This window comes from Egretta garzetta, unplaced genomic scaffold (assembly GCF_000687185.1).
Source record: "Egretta garzetta isolate BGI_Z169 unplaced genomic scaffold, ASM68718v1 scaffold14, whole genome shotgun sequence".
NCBI classification, from domain to species: Eukaryota; Metazoa; Chordata; class Aves; order Pelecaniformes; family Ardeidae; genus Egretta; species Egretta garzetta.
In genome coordinates, this window is record NW_009259588.1 from 647,861 (window position 1) to 664,931 (window position 17,071).

General features: G+C 37.3%; 1 protein-coding gene across 1 annotated transcript in view; it reads left to right on the forward strand.

The window, feature by feature from the left end:
* The window catches only part of RECK (reversion inducing cysteine rich protein with kazal motifs), a 66,655-nt gene that overhangs the window by 18,481 nt on the left and 31,103 nt on the right, over window positions 1-17,071 (forward strand). Inside the window, exons 4-7 of the mRNA XM_035893444.1 lie at window positions 5,326-5,411; window positions 7,327-7,374; window positions 8,377-8,418; window positions 9,999-10,079. Of these exons, the coding sequence (XP_035749337.1) occupies window positions 5,326-5,411; window positions 7,327-7,374; window positions 8,377-8,418; window positions 9,999-10,079 (257 nt within the window). The remainder of the gene's footprint in view (window positions 1-5,325; window positions 5,412-7,326; window positions 7,375-8,376; window positions 8,419-9,998; window positions 10,080-17,071) is intronic.

Genomic DNA, 17,071 nt, shown 5'->3' on the forward strand with positions numbered 1-17,071 from the left:
CCCCCCTCCCTCAGTGGGATGGGGGAGAGAATCGGAAAGAAAATAAAAGGTTAGAGCCGAGGGCTGAGGTAAAGACAGTTTAATAAGAGAAAATAATAATAATAGTAATAATGAGAATGATAACAGAATATACAGAATATACAAAACGAATGAGGCACAAGGCAATTGCTCACCACCCACCGACCGATGCCCAGCCCGTCCCGAGCCGCGAGCAGTCCCCAAGCCGCGAGCAGTCTCCCCGCGACCGACCGACCGAACTAAGCCCCCCCCCAAGCATGACGTTATATGGTATGGAATAGCTCTTTGGTCAGTTTGGGTTAGCTGTGCTAGCTGTGCTCCCTCCCAGCTTGTTATGCACCTGGCCAAGCAGGAGAAGCTCAAAAAGTCCTTGAATAGTCTGAGCACTACTTGGCAACAGCTGAAAACATCAGTGTGTTATCAACATTCTTCTGGTACTAAATCCAAAACACAGCACTATGCTAGCTACTATGAAGAAAATTAGCTCTATCCTAGCCGAAACCAGGACATATGGCCATTTTAAAATACTTTGAGTGAAATTATGCTGTAGTTGAAAAAGTTGTAGTGAGGAAAGAGGAGGCCTTAACAGTTCTATGGCATCTGCTCAGACTTCCCATCCTGCTTCAGAGGCAAGCTGTTGATTCCAGTGCATGCAATGAGATTTGCTGTCTTATATTTTGCTAGTTTTACTTAACCAATAATATTGTTTGGAGTTGCAGTGCTTCTGTCTCATGATAAATTTTTAGTTGGAAACAATACCTAATCTTCACTGAAGCTCAGTAGCTGTATGCAAATGAGTAGCAATGCTTTAACTGCAAGTGAGAAATACGTATATTATTTTGAATGTTAGGTTTGTGTAAGCAAGTGAAAAAGCATTGGAAATCTTTGTTAATGAACCACTTCCAAATTGTCTTCCTGTACTTTCTAAAATCGTGTGAGGCCTTTTCAGTGCCTTTGTGGTAGGATTCTATTATCCTCTGATTTATGGAAAAAAAAGTCACTTCTTCGAAGGTGCTGTAAATCATAATTTAGTCCTGTGATAAAAGTGAAGCCTTCCTGTAGTGCCTTGAGCTTCTATCCTGAATTTTGAACTTGCACAAAGCCAGTCACTTTTTATTCTTCTTGCATGTGAAATTATGTTACTGTTTTCTTCTTCTTTGATGTGAGCCACTTTTAAATTTAAGTATTCTCCAGTGATTCCACACACTGTAGAATTTTGTAAATTAATGGTGTGGTATATATAGGACAGCATTATAGGGGAAGCTCTTACTCCCTTTCTGGGAAATCAGTACAACTCGATTCCTCTGTGAGGTGCCTGTACACTAGTACACGCAGCGTGGGGAGCAAACAGGAGGAGTTAGAAGTCTGTGTGCAGTTACAAGGCTACGATTTTGTTGGGGTCACAGAGACCTAGCAAGAGGGTTTCCACAGTGGGAGTGCTTTGATGGACAGGTACAGGAAGGACAGGCCAGGAAGATGGGGAGGGGAAGTTGCCCTTTATCTGAGAGTGTAACTGGCATGCATGGAGCTCTGCCTGGGGATGAATGATGATCCAGCTGACAACAGCGCATGGGCGTATGAGTGGCGTACTATGGGTATATCAACATATTTGTGAGCTGGAGGCCAGTATCCCAGGGGTTGATGCTGGGTCTAGTCCTATTTAAAATCCTCATTAATGATGGGACAAAGTGCACCCTCAGTGTATTTGCAGATGATAGAAAACTGGGAGGAGAGGTTGCTAGACCAGATAGTTGTGCTGCAATTCAAAGGGGTGTTTTCAAGCCAGAGAAACAGGCAGACAGGAACCTCATGAAGTTCCAAAAAAGGCAAATTCAAAGTCCTGCACCTGGTGAAGGTCCCATGCTCCACAGCACACAGAAGACTGACCAGCTGGAAAGCAGCTTTGTGGAAACATGCCTGGGGATCCTGGTGGACAGCAAGTAGTACATGATCCAGCAATGTGCCCTTGTAGGAAAGGACAACAGCCTCCAGGCTGCATTAGGGACAGTGTTGCCAGCAGATCAAGGGAGGTGATCCTTCCCCTCTACTCAGCATTGATGAGACCACGTCAGGAATACTGTGTCCAGTTCTGGCCATCTCGGTACAAGAAAGATATGAACACACTGGAGCAAGTCCAGCAAAGTGCCCCTTTAAGATGATTACGGGACTGGAATATATATGAGGACAGGCTGAGAGAGCTGGGACTGGTTACCATTGTCAAGAAGAGAAAGCTGAGGGATGTGGATCTTATCAATATGTATAATTATCTGATAGAAGTGTGTAAAGAAGATGGAGCCATGCTCTTCTCAATGGTATCCAGTGGCAGGACAAGAGGCAGTCAGCACAGATTGAACAATGGTAACTTCCATTTAAACATATGAAAAAAACTTTTTTAATGTATAGATTGAACAGTGGAAGAGGTTGTTCAGAGAGGTTTTGGAGTCTCCCTTCTGTGCAGGTATTCAAAACCCTATTGGGCATGGTCCCGGGCAGCTTGCTTTAGCTGTCCTTGTTTTGAGCAGGGAGGTTGGGCTAAGCAATCTCCAGATGTTCCTTCCAACCTCAGTGATTCTGTGGTTTTCTTCCTGATTTTTCTCTCCTTTGACTACCCTCGGTACAGAAAGTATTTCAGAACAGTTTAGAATGGGGCCACAAACAGAGTTTTCACTGGATCAGCATATCTGATTTTTCATAGTACAGCATCCACAAAGTGTTTTCACACAGACACACACACGCTCATACACATGCACAATGATGAAACTGTATACAGCCCTCGCAACATCAGCATTATCAAGGACAGTTGCAGAATATTGACTGGATAAACAGATTACTTTGATAGTTGTTTTCTTTCTTAACAGCCATATGACATGCCTGGCAGTTAAGAATGCAGGTGGAAACATGTTAACACAAGTTTCAATGGCATCCTGTCATAAGACAACATATACGCTAAATAATTTGGGACTCTGCCTTATAATTTGCTGCTTGATATATCCTTTGTGTATTTTCATTATAGCTTGTGTTTTCTCCTCTTCCACTCCTTCCCCACAGCAGCTTGATATTACTGATCTGTGTCAAAATCTAGAAATTGATTGATTTACCAGTAAGTTCATTGCAATAGTTACCTTAAAACATTAATATTCTCACAGCTACCACTTGAGCTACCGTTCTTTTTCACGTTTATTTCCTCTTCCTTAAATGCATCATGATGGTCTTCTATTAACTTCCTTTTATGGCTCATCCTCACAAAACAACACTGTAAGTTGTGGTTTTAGTTGTGTTTTTATTGTCCTTGCCAAGACAATGTTGTAAGCGTTAAATACTTTAGATGTTCAGGAATGTAAGTATTCTCTGGAAGAAAATTATTTTTCCATGTTTTCTGAAGGCAAGTATCATTAGTTTGTCAATGTTTGTTTATTAAATCAGTAGGCCTAAGTTTCTTTTATGACCATGCACACATGGTACTGTTCAAGAAGCTGCTTACAAAAGATGATCAAGGGACCCCCAGGTGGGAGAGGGGGAGAGCAAACCCAGCAACCTGTAATTCTGGGTTTTAACTATGTTCTGCTAAGTTTAAGCTTTATAATTTTCTGTAAGCAGACTGTAGAAGACTTCAAAGAGACAACAAAATTCCATCTTGGGCTTTCTTGCACCCTTCTTGATGCATGCAACTCTTGAACATGAAATGCCTAGTTGTTTTTCACTTTCTTCTTTTTCCAATCTTCCTTTTTGGTTTTTTCCTCCCCAGTTTCCTCAGGATCATGGTGATCCAGCATTTCTCAGAAATTTTCAGAATGTAGAATTTTTCTCTCATCACAAAATAAATGTATCAGAGATGACATTCTAATTTTTCATGTTTATGCGGCCTTTTTCCTCTGTTTCTGACTTCAGTGCTCTTGTGGAGACTGCAGTAAAATGTTTAAATAGGGAATAAAAACGTGTGCGTTGTAAGTCATCTCACTAATGTGATGTAGCCTCTGAAAACTTTTTGGAGATGTGGGACAAGAGCCTGTGTTATGCAACTAGATGATCTTTTATAGTTCAGAGATCTGTATTGTTCTCTTATCAATTAATTTGGTGAATAATCAGGACTATGGGCTCCAGTGAATTAATTGTGCACTGAAGGTGTATTTTCATTTAGAAATGCATACATTTTAATTACCTTGAGTACAAAATTAATATTTAAGTTGCTGTATTAAAATTGCAGTTCAATGTTTTTGAATATGTGACATCAGTTTTTTCTCTGCAAGCTTGTCTGCTACTGGTCAGAAGGCCGCTTGCCAAGAAAATGCTAACTATGGCTGAAACTTATCAGTGTTCTTAATTTGGCATGTATCTGTAGCTTGTTTTTAGTACAGCTTAGTTCCAGTAAAAGTATGTCTGAAAACTGCAGGCTCTGTATGGCAAGAAATATAGATGCTGGATTATTCAGTGGTGACATTGCCCCTAAAGCTGTACAGATGTATTTATTATGTGTTTCTCCTGGCTATAGCTGATTATTGCTGCAGAGATTTCTCTCTTGTTTTCGTATTGCACATGATATTTCATTTATGTTTTTTAGATTGCTTATACCTTACAATATCAATCCTACTAATAAATATTCTACCAAATATTACTGTTTTGATTGAAAGGAATCTGTGGAGAGCTCCACACATGAAAGTTACGCAGAAGCAACTGCTACATTGTTTTAGGCTTGCTCACTCCCCCACCAATGGGATAGGAGGAGAATTAGAAGGGTAGACAGTTTGATAATTAAAAAATGGAAGAAAAAAAAAATACCCAAAACCAAGAAAAACAAATGATGCAAAAGAAAACAATTGCTCACCACCAACCAAGCAATGCCCAGCCAGTCCCCAAGCAACAGCAGCCCCCACCAACCTCCGGTCCCCAGTTTTATTGCTGAGCATGATGTCATATGGTCTAGGATATCCCTCTGGTCAGTTACGATCAGCTGTCCCTGCTGTTGGTTTTTGTTGTCTTACATTTCAAATTAGATAAATCAAATTATTAAACTCTGATAATTCCAGTGAACATAGGAAATAGCTTGCATAAGGCATCTTTAAATTCTGTATATAGAAGGTACTTCATAATTGCCACGTTCAGCATTTATTAAGGCACAGACTTGCCCTTTTCTTGATTAAAATTGGTTTGGAATGACTTAATAAATTCCAATTAAAATGTAATCTGTAAATAGGCTTCTTGAATGAGAACAGGATTATCAAATTTGATAAATAACTGATTCATGGGGAGGGAAGGGAAAATGATGGCATAGTTTCCACTGTAATATGTACTGTCATCTTATTTTCAAAGGAGTTTTGAAGAAGTCTGATGGGTGGGTTGGCTTAGGTTGCTGTGAGCTAGCTATTGCTGTGGAATGCCGGCAAGCATGTAAGCAGGTAAGGCTTTCTAGTTGTTTTTCTGTGGTTAATGTGAAATGACACCATGTTGAATTCATTTATGTTTATGAACTTCAGGCTTAATGAATTTTTTACATCAAAACTAAATTATCACATAAACTCTTTCTTAAATTGCAAAATATGACTAGATGACTTCACAGGAAGGTATTAAATGCCAGCAACCAAATTCCAAAAACCAAAACAAAGAACATCTGGTTTTCCTTTTTTTATTGAAAATTCACTTTATAGGTTCAAGTCCACTGAGATGAAAACCTAGTTTAAAAAAAAAGGGGTGGGTTTTTGGGGAGAATTTTTTTGGATACGTGTTTTCAACTGTGCTGTAGGACTAGGCTGCTTGCTATGGCTTGATGAGCCTGAAGAAGAAATTTTAAGACCTTAGGGTTAGCCTTTTTTGTACATTCTGATGCCATATTTAATTGCTCAGTCATGAAGGTAGAGTTAAGATGAAATCTTACTGTGTTTATAACTTTGACACCACAGAAGCACCAGTGTGAGAGCTGGCGGGCTGGCTGCCAGAGTGTCCTAGCACCACTGCACTTGGCAGGTGGAGCTAATCCACTTAGTTCTGCTTTGCAAACAGTAGGCGCATGATTATTGCTGATGTGTTCTAGTTTGTTCCTGCGTAGTAATTTATTGGCTGAATCCATAAAGATTCTGAAGGTCTCTTTGGTTATGCTAAACTTAATTTCTTGATGATTTTTTTTTTTTTTTTTGGTCACAATCTCTGCATGAAAGTTGATATTTTAAAATAACACTGAGTAGAAGGCAACATGTGGCTGTTTCTAAGCTTTTTTTTTTTTTTTTTTTTTTTTTTGCAGTGTAATGTTGAGTGATGCAACATTGTGGTTACACCCCAAATAGATTTTTGTGCCTTTTCAAAGAGGTTTAGTTCATCAGATGAAAGAAAGTTGGTTTTGGTATTACTGTATCAATATTTTTGTCAATTAACAATTTTAAGCATAATACACTAATTTAGCAATGACCTTTTTATTAAAAATCTGTGAAGCATTTTGTGATTTTTTTTTTTATTTTTATTTTTTCTTCCAAATATATACTTGTGACCTTAGAAACCTCTCCAAAGTCAAATAGCACGTAATTACTTATCCTTGTAATTCAGTCATGGAGCACAGTTGTACTTAATATTCACTGTAGTATCTTGCATGTTACCTGTGTGATCTTAATCTTGGACTAAGAGCCGACTGCAGATTGTTGTCATGCAAAAAAAAAGATGCTACTTTCACTCAAAAGCATTAAACTATTTGAGAAGAGATAAGCAGTGAGTACACAAACTGAGTAGTGTGGAAAAGAGATGAGGAGTGAGTAAACAAACTGGGTACTTCTGATTGTCTGAAAAGAAGTATTAATAATAATTTTGAGTATCTGTCATATGAAAAAAGGAGCAAGAGGTACTCTATAGAAGAAACTGATCTGCAGTTTGAAGGGAGAATTTCTGCAACTCAGTTTGACAATAGGAACTGTAGGACTGTATGTACAAGATGGAGGAGAAGGGAAAGGGTCAACGTAAGTGGTGTTGAGCGTGCAAAATGAGGAGATTCTTATGCTCAAGTTCTTCCATTTCCTGAATGTTTCCCATATTCTGCTCTATCTGGTAAACCTTCCACAAAACCAAAGTTGCTTTATGTGCTTCCAGTATCAACTAACTTGGTGCAGAAATACGAGGTTTTGTTTTTTGATTAAATGTAGTACTGACAGTCATAGTTTCTGCTTTTTTTTCTAAAGCTTTATGTGGATTCTTTAGGTTCTTAAAAAGAAACATTTGAATGGAGCATGAATTCATGGTTATCACAGTTAACATAAAGGTAGAATCATCTTTATTTCGCAACATGATTTTATTATCTTCTACTACAAATGGAAAAATTTTTCTGTCTTTCAGGCTTCTGCAAAGAATGATGTTTTAAAGGTCTGCAGGAAGGAATATGAGGTATGTGTATATGTGTCTGGATGTATCTTATTAAAAATAGCTGGTTTATAAATTCTGTAAAAAGTAGCCTGTAGAAGAGGGAAAGTCCAGTCATCTTATAGTCATATTTCTGGATATACTAATTTTTATCCAAATGTTAATTACCTGTCTCTACAGTATTTGTAAAAGTACAATCACTTTCTGTAAAAGGGCTTGTCTTTTCTTAGACTTGCCTATGTCTTAATTTGAATGGAAAAGATGCAACTTTCAAAATGGAGACATGGATTCTAAAAAAGCTTGTTTCATAGGAGTTCTGAGGAAAGTCAGCATTCATTGTGAGCATTCATTCAGTCAGAAGCATTTCAGCTTCTGTAGTGCAAGAGTCATCGTAAAAGTGACCTAAAAAAATAAACTCAGGAAATAATAACCTTTTAAGTATCCTATCAAATAATTTCAAATTAATTAATTTTTGTAACATCAGTGAAACTATGAATGCTTGCAATTATTTTTACTGTTCTGCTCTTAAAATTAACCATCAGGTTATTTTCAGAAATCTGCCTTTACTTATACTCTTTTTAACACAGTTTGTAGAAATGCTTTTCTGATAGGACTTCTTTTCTTTCAATCTGTTTCTTTATTAAAAGCCAGATTCTTCCTCTTCCCTTTCTTCAGGAAATGATTCTTCCTGGCCTGAATTAGGTAGTCCTGCATAAATTCTGCTTATAATCAAGAGTTCAAGATATCAGACAATACGCTGTTCTCTTGATTTGGGCAGAAGTGTAGCAGGTCTCCTGTTTCCCCACCCCGCCTTGGGTCCATTTATCTAAACAATCTACAGAGTATTTTCCTGGAATCTTCACTATTGAGGGTACCATAGCTTGTTCTCTTAAAAACAAATTTTCATTTTAAGTAGTTCTGTCTCCTCTCATGCACGATATGCTATACTGTCAACATCTGTGAGCTTCTCCTCTATTATGCTGGTCTATTTCCTTCTTTTTTTTCTGGATTTCTGCATTGCTTTAGGAGATTGGCCAATATGGGTTGAAGGAGAACGGGAGAGGAAAGGTAAGAGATTAAAGAATGACTACAAAATGGTGATAGTCATCTTCTTTACTTTTTCTAGTTCTTCTTTTTCCAGTTTTTAGCTGGAATTTTGGGAAGCGGGTCCCTCGCTCTTATTCAAGTGTGATCTTGCTGTTACTCTACAGAAAACCTTAACTCTTTCTATCTATGCAACACTAAAAGAGAAGGAGAGGGAGAAAAACAATGGAAGAAGGAATCAGTCTTCTGGTTGGTTAAGAAGGAAAGAGAACTTTTTTTAATGAGCACTAGGAGTAGTAGATACAGATACTGTGTTAGAGATAGAAATTAAGTATCTGACATGGTAGATCTTCAGTTATTACAGGATTTTGTATGACAATGGTTCTTCCTATATATATAGGCTTGCAGGTTCTCATGAAAAATAGTACTTAGAATGCTCTTAAGAGACCCATTGGTTATATAAAATTCAAGGAAGTTTTGCCTAAGGTAGACGATTCCAAAAAAATACTTCTGGAGGGAACCTGCACTTTTTCACACCCTAGTCATTCTTTCTCCTTTTCTTAAAAAAAAAAAAATAAATTCTTGGTGCCTTGGTGAATGTGTCTTGCTCCCTCCGTAGTCTGTAAGTAGCTTCTGTGTCTGTGACCAGTACCATACTTTGTACTCAGTTGGGTTGGCTGGGGAAGCGAGTGGCTAGTTAAAACTGTAAGAGGTCCCATAAGATCAGAAACAGACTGAGAATCACATAAATGCAATGTCATACCTACTGTGTTTGCCTTTGTGTTTAAGAATTAATACTTCATTCATTAAAAATAAGGATCCAATTTGAGAGTTAGTTTACAATATAGATCATAGTGCTTGTTCATCTGCTCTCAAGTCTATTTCTGGGGTATTGTATATAAGTACATGACATGTAAGTAAAACTAGCTGAATTAAGAATATAAAAATACTAATTCTCTTTTTGTAAATACTTTCATAGCTTACCAGCTTTCATAGTTTACTTACAAACTCACTTATGTGATTTCCCAAGGACTTTCCCAAGCTTCTTAAAATAGTTGACTGAACTGTGCATAGTACTTTTCTGTAATGAGTTACCCTTCAGCTTCCCACTAAGTTAGTGAGCATGAAAAATGAGGTAAGTCTTCAAGGGTAAGGTGTAGAGTTCAGAGCAGTGAAAAAACCCCCAAAGTCCAAGCAGGTGTCAGAAATTCTGAAGTCACTAAATGGAGTCTCAGGTTGTACAGTAGCAGAATCACTTAAGCATTGATGTGCCAGCTTTTCACAAGATTAACTGAAGATGCTTTTTCTGCTCATCATATGTTTCTGGATTACATTTACTGTAAATATGTATGAAGCTTGTGATTCTTCTAATTTGGAGGTTTTACACATTTTAGAAATTAATCATGTTGTAATAAGCTATTAATTTTTGATAAGTGTATTGAAGATCGAGTCCTATTAAACTTCTTTATTTTCAAGTAGCACTGCACACAGAAATTAAAAAATTTAACACAGCTTGCTAAGTATTTGAGTGTTACTGAAATGTACTTTATTTCTTTTTCCCATCTTCTGCTTCTCAGATACTCATCTTCATTTTTTTTCTCTAGTTCTGTGCATCTCAACTCTTTTTATCTTTCACTACTTCTTCCAGCTTTCTGCTATCCTGTTCATCTTCCTCTAAAAAGAAGGTAGGTAATAGCCAAAGGAAGAATAAAAGAATAAAATAAAAGAAGTGGAAACTGTGGATTGTATGTAGGATTTTCTGATTTTCCTGTTTTTAATGGTTTTGTATAAAATTGAGGTTCATTATTTCTTTTTAAAAGACCATATGGAATACATGCTTGGAAGAGTAACTGAAAGTAGTTTATAAAGCTTGAAATAAGCTGTAAAGGCTTTATTATTGCACTTAAGATCACTTTTCTTTCTTCTGTGCCCAGAAAGGATAGTACTAAAATTTCCATTAGATCGCAGCTTTTGAGTATCTACACTGCATACTGTGAGTTCACCTCTCTGCACATTAAGAACTCCAGTTCTTATTTCATGTGTACTAAATAAGACATTCAAGCTTCTCTAGTTAATTGGCATTATGAGAGCTTTGCTGCAGCTGAGCACTATTAACATCTGTTGTGTGGTTGAAATATAATTCAAAATGTTGCCAGTTATTTAGCTTCTGCTCAAAACTATTTTTGATGCACAGTAGGAAACACTTTTGATGTCTTTGGACTGTTATAAAGGTATTTGCTCTCACAGATTTGAGCACTGTTTAGCTTAATCTGTTTTCTTACAGTTTTTAAATACAGAAACTTCAAATGCAGTGCCTACAGCTTCAAGTGCTGTAGTAGGGATTCAGAAAAGTATTCCACTGTGCTACAGCATTGGCTTGGTTTATGTTGCAGGGTCATATCATCCTGTTTTATGCTGAGGTTGTTGTGAATGCTGGCTACTAATTACCTCTTCTGAAAAAATGCAGTCAACCATTTTTTGTTTGTGCAGATTACTCGGAGACAATAGGTTATAACTCAAGGAGCTGTTTAGGACATAATTTAGGAGACAGTTTCAAAACAGTTTTAATGAACTCCAAAGGCACATGGCTGTGTGTGGCCTCTGGAAGTACTACTTAACAAATTCAGGGTGGACTCAGACCATTTACTACACATTGTAGCTAATACTGTTGTCATCTTATCTTCTGGTGCTTTTTGTCTCTATTCTCTACTGTTCAAAGAAGGTTGATAGAAAATTCAATGATCTCGCCAAAATTTAAGTTCCAGTGGTTTTGTTCTACTTTACTGTGCAAGTGTTCTCACTTCTTTACTGGTTTACATAATTGAGCAAAATCTTGGCTTTACTGCAAATTTTTAAAGACGTGTACCATCATTTGAAACTTCAGTAGACTACTAAACCCTAGTATGTTACCTTCTGACTTTATCTTCTGTTGATAAATTCTAAGATTAAATGAAGTCAAAGAGAGGTTAATAGGACTTTTATTGCTGTTCTCATAGAGTGAAGCATTTTGTTTACTAGTGTATTTGTTAACAGTAGGTAATACATCTAAATTAAGATGGCCTTAAGTGGATAGGATCTATATTCAAATATTTAACATGGTTAGGTTGCCCAAGACAACAGTACAAAACTTACTTTTCTGCCAGAGTTAATAGAATACAGATACTATGATAATTTTTAAGAAGGAAAATAATCTTTGATTTTTAGCAAAATACTCTTGATTTCTGGTGTGAAAGAACAGCTTCACTGTCACTTTTTATTCCAATCACAAGAGGCAGCCATTTTGAAAACATATGCTTATAATATAAATGCGTGCGTTAGAATGCAGAAGACTTCTTCCTTTAACAGAATGTTCTGCTCTATTTTTGTTTGTGTGCATGCATTATGTTTTTTGAGCCGTTACCTGCAGCTGATGAGCTCCAAAAAGAGCGAAACCAGTTAGGTCCTGCAGTACTGGCTAAAACTTTTCAAGGAGCTTCTGGTGAGAAAGAATGGACAATGTTCTCTGCTGCATAAACTTCAATTGCCTTTTTCAATTTCCGTAACACTAAAAGATACCTGAGACTGTTTTCTTTAGGGCATATGTGGCTGTGTTGCCTGTGTCTCCTTGCTACTTCCCATTCCTTCTGCTTGTAGTCTCTCTCTTAAAGCCATAATCACCAGTTTCAGCAACATTTGGTTTTAAAAGGAAAAAAAAAAAGTCTGAAAGATGAGATTAATGTACAAGACAAATAATTGTTTGTATTTATAATTTTCAACATTGCCACCTTTGTTCACTTAATATTTTATTCATAAGTTGAAAATGGAGTATCAGACTCTATGTGTATACACAACATTGCCTTTTTATACTCATTTTCCCAGATCTTGATGACTTAGTTCTTCCTTTAAAGAGAACATCCTTTTCTGCTTTTTGGGTTTTTTGTGGGGTTTTTTTGTTTGTTTTTCCTTACCTATATCTCTGTTTAATATTTTGATTTGTATTCTCTGTCTTTCTCTTCTGACAGTTCTCTAGTAGATTCAGAAGGATGCTTGATTGGACAGAAAAGCTGCTGATTTCTTAAATATGCGTGCTATTTTACTAGAGATGGGCATTAACCCTGTGTTCTGTAACGAACTTATGGTTAGTAATTGAAATCAGACTGGCTGTCTAACACTGTATCAGCTTTATTTATGAGCAGGTGACTACACACAGTTGTTTTTTTTAAGATTTTTCTCATGTTTGTATTGCTACACTCCTCACATGTGTACCTGTACTTTCTGGGAAACTGAACAATTATCCAGACCTACAAAAAGAGCAAAGTCAGCACCCTAACACTGTATTCTGTGGTGGCTACGGGCACTACAGATTCATGAAATATGGTGAGTTGCTTTAACAGCTCAGTGCAGGTGAAGTTGTTCCTGTTCCTCCCTGCACTGCCATTTTTTCCACACACATTCCCTCATACTGCTAGCCATGCAAATATACTTCTTATTTTACTCTGCCTCTGGCAGGTCTATCTAGATGATGATATCTAGAAGATAGGTGATGATGATGATATCTAGAAGATGATTCTATTCCATTCTAACTTTGTATTAGATGTGTTAAAATCACTGATTTAAATTCCTTGGAGATGAGAAAAAGGAGTTTTCAGCAGGGTTACTGAGAAAAATCAGGTCATGAGAAGATTAGTGCCAGAGCTGGTATAAGGGCCTACACAAGCCTATACAACTGGGAGCAGGGAGAGAGGAGTTGAAAACAAGGTGGAAGAGAGTGTTATTACAGCAATTCAGCAGTCTGTGGAACTATAATTTCAAAGTACAGAAAAAAGATTTATTATCTGGTTAGGGCATCCTGCCTGTTTAAAATCAGTGTGTAAAATTTCTGTAAGAAAATTTTTTCTCAACTTGAGCCCTTCTTTAGAGGGGGAATGTTGACAGGCACCATAATCTTCTCAACATTCTTCTCTATTCTGTGTGTAGTTATAAACCTCAATCTGAGCTAACAGGGACAGTGATGCTGTTATCCCTGAACTGCTTTTTAATAACTTTTTTGTAACATTCAACTTTCAAATAACATGACAATTTTCAGCTGAGTTAATAGCAGCATTACATCATGGTTCTAAGTATTCTTTGTGCTAACAGTATGGTCAAGTACTTGGGTATAACTATGACAGACAGACTTCAGCCTTTTCAGGAGCCTCTACTATCCCAGTGCATTAATTAATGAAGTTACAATGTTGCTTTCTACCTGGCTGGTTAGTATATCAGGTTCCAGTGCTTGATACAGGGTGGTCTGGAGAAGTCAGATTTCAGTAACTTCTGAAGGACAGTCAGTTTGGGGTGAGAGTGATGTGTACAGTGATTCCTATCTGACAGTTGTTTCTCTTTTCATATATGGAAGGTCCCAAAGAAACAGAGACTTTCTGATAACCATTGCCTGGCATCCATAGAGAAGGATATATGGTACTATAAAAATGACATGGCCTTTAGACAGCAGTATAAATCTGTTCTTTACAGATACAGGATGGTGACTCTGTCTGCATGTTCTGTTACGATGAGTTCTGCTGTCCCTCATCTGTGTTAGACAGATGGGTGGGTGGCAGGATTTGCTTTGTGGGTAGCGAAGAGGGAAAATCTGAAGTGAAAACATGCTTCTGGGATGAGGAATGTTGCTCCAAATTAATTCTCAGTCTTGGAGAAATTAGGCAGTATCTGTGCTCTTGGAATAAAAGATCTAAAATTTGGTAGAGGATATTAGAAAAATGAAAATAAAATGTCAAAATTGTTACTTCATGAGGTTTTGGGCATTGTTTTATGTAAGGCAGACTTTTGAATTTCTGTTAGGTGTTCTCAATAGACCCGTGCTTTTATTCACGAACACTAAAATTGTTAGTAGCTGGTGTTCATGGAAAACTAACTTGCATTTTCAAGTTAGATTTGTGTTTATTCTCTTAAGGTTATTATTTCAGTGTCACATCTGCCATGGTTTACCCAAGGCTTGAATTAATTTCTCATTGTAAATAGAAGAAAGTGACACTGCTCACTGCAGTATTGGGACTGTCCTCTTTAAAGTCTTATGTTTGACTGTTAACGTATTTCACTATCCAAAAATATATTATCCAAAAGATTATATAATTGTGAGACTGTAGAAAACAGGATTGTGGCACTATGATTTACATGGCATAAAGAAGAATTGGCAAGTTGGAACTTGTGATTTTAAATTACAGCATAAAATAAAATTATTAATGGCATTATATAAACTGAAACATCAAAGCTTGGCGCTTTTCAAATCTAAGTTAAAATGTGAGTCTTCCATCTTTTGCTACAGTAAATAATTCTTTTGGCTCTTCGGATTTTCATCAGAACTGTCTATGCAGAAATGCTAATTCATTTGAATGCTAATTCATGTATAGAGAGCCAATCTGTGTTCTGAAGTGCTTACTCTTAAAAGAAAACAGAAAAGAGGATGAGGATAGCCATGAAAATGAAGAACAACATTTTAAAAAAGATCATGTTTTTACTTGGGTACTTAGAAAACTTTAATGAGGAAAAAAATATAAAAAAGGAAAGTGGGATTGTAGAATTCTCCAATTCTCTAGTGGAATACATCTGCTTAATGAGTAGCACTTGAACAAAATTAGAAGTTGGGACTCTATAACATTTACTGATTCTGGTGTCAGGCTTTAAGATGTCTCTGAAGGTGAGTAGGTAAGGGGAAGGGTGCAGAAAGTGTGGACTATATACTGAAGCCGTCTACTAGAGATGAGACTCCCTGTTTGTGCCACTCTTTGTAAACAGAGGTATGTTCTGTATTTACCCTCCCCTGTTCAATGTAACTGAATGCAAGGAAGCTGCATGAGAGGAAATCCTCAGCATTCAGATGTTGTAGTTACTGGTGGTTTTTTGCGTTTGCCACTGGAGGATTTGATCACTTTGATATTTACTTTGATTTTTCTCTGTAATTCTACCGGGGGGGGGGAATAAGGATGCTGCCAAAACAGATTAATTGACTCAGATGATCTCAGAGAAGAAAGCAAGTAAAGCAAGTAGATAATATGAATTGAAAAACAAACTCCTGCACTCCAAACAATGTCTAAGACAAAAATAAAAACATCAAGACAATTCCTAACACTTTTGTATTTTCTGCACTTTAAAAATGTAACACTTCCATCTGTTTGCAGCAGTACAAATTTTCACAAAAATACCCCAAAGGTTATTGGGGATACCCACTTCTCTGCAATGCAGTAAATACTAGAACTAACATAGATGAAGAATCTAGTGCATTACTGAGCTTAAATTAGGTCTACGTTTTGAGGTCTCTTCCTTTTCTTATGTAGACGTAGTAGCACATCTGATATTTCGTTGTACTGAGGCAAGATTTTAATCCCACCATATCTTTGTAGATCGGTATGACGGTGTTTCTATTTTGTTCTTTAGATGCTGTGTAAAATACAAATTTATTTAATGATGGGGATAAGGGAAATTAAGGAGATCAGGAACTTTATGAAGATGAGGATTGTGTTTTGTCACCATGTTAATGTATTTGATCCCTTTTTATAATCTGGTGTTCTGATGAGTGTGGAGGACAGGTGTGGAGGGGGTTCAAATTTGCCTTCATTTTCAGAATCATATAATTTTAAAGTCTTTGGTAATTGGCAACTACATTTTGGAATTTCAACCTCATGACTTCATCTTTTCACAGAGTTCTGGAAAGCTTATATGTGATAACTATTTTTTTAAGAAAATGTGCTTTTTCAAAAAAAGTAGGGAAAACTGTGGTTGTTTTGGGCAAGAGATGAATAGTGTTGGGGGAGGTGATTCTGCCCCTCTGCTCTGCTCTAGTGAGACCCCACCTGGAGTACTGCATCCAGCTCCACAGTCCTTGGCACAGGAAAGACATGGACCTGTTGGAGCGCATCCAGAGGAGGGCCACAAAAAAGATCGGAGGGATGGAGCATTCTCCCCTATGAGGAAAGGCTGAGAGAGTTGGGGTTGTTCAGCCTGGAGAAGAAAAGGCTTTGGGAACACATTACTGCAGCCTTTCAATACATAAAGGGGCCTTATAAGAAAGATGGGGCCAGACTTTTCAGTAGGGCCTGTGATAAGACGAGGAGTAGTGGTTTAAAACTAAAAGAAAGTAGATTCAGACTAGATACAAGGAAGACATTTTTTACTATGAGGGTGGTGAACACTGGAAGGGGTTGCCCAGAAGTGTTGTAGATGCCCCATTCCTGGAAGCATTCAAGGTCAGGTTGGACAGGGCTGTGAGCAACCTGATCAAGTTGAAGATGTCCCTGCTCATTGCCGGGGGTTTGGACTAGACAACCTTTAAAAATCCCTTCCAACCCAAACTACTGTATGATTCTATGATTGGTCTGTGGATTAGAGTGTTCTGAAAGAAAACAGCAAGGTGTATATATTTCCCTTCTGTCATTTAACATGTTGTGTATCTCCTAACTGTACCTTTTGGCTGCAGTTTGAGGGAGTTGATAGCATGCTTTAGCTTTTAAGGTGTACTGTTGTGGAGTTAGTTTGTTGGGATTTTCTATTTGCATGCATCCGTCTGTCCTGAATTCTTTTTCTCACATAGAATCTTTAAAAATATTGTCATTAAAAACAAACAAACAAACAACATTCTGGGACATCCTATTATAGCATGCTGTTGCCGAGTTCATCCAAGAAAGTCTTTGTATTTATTTGC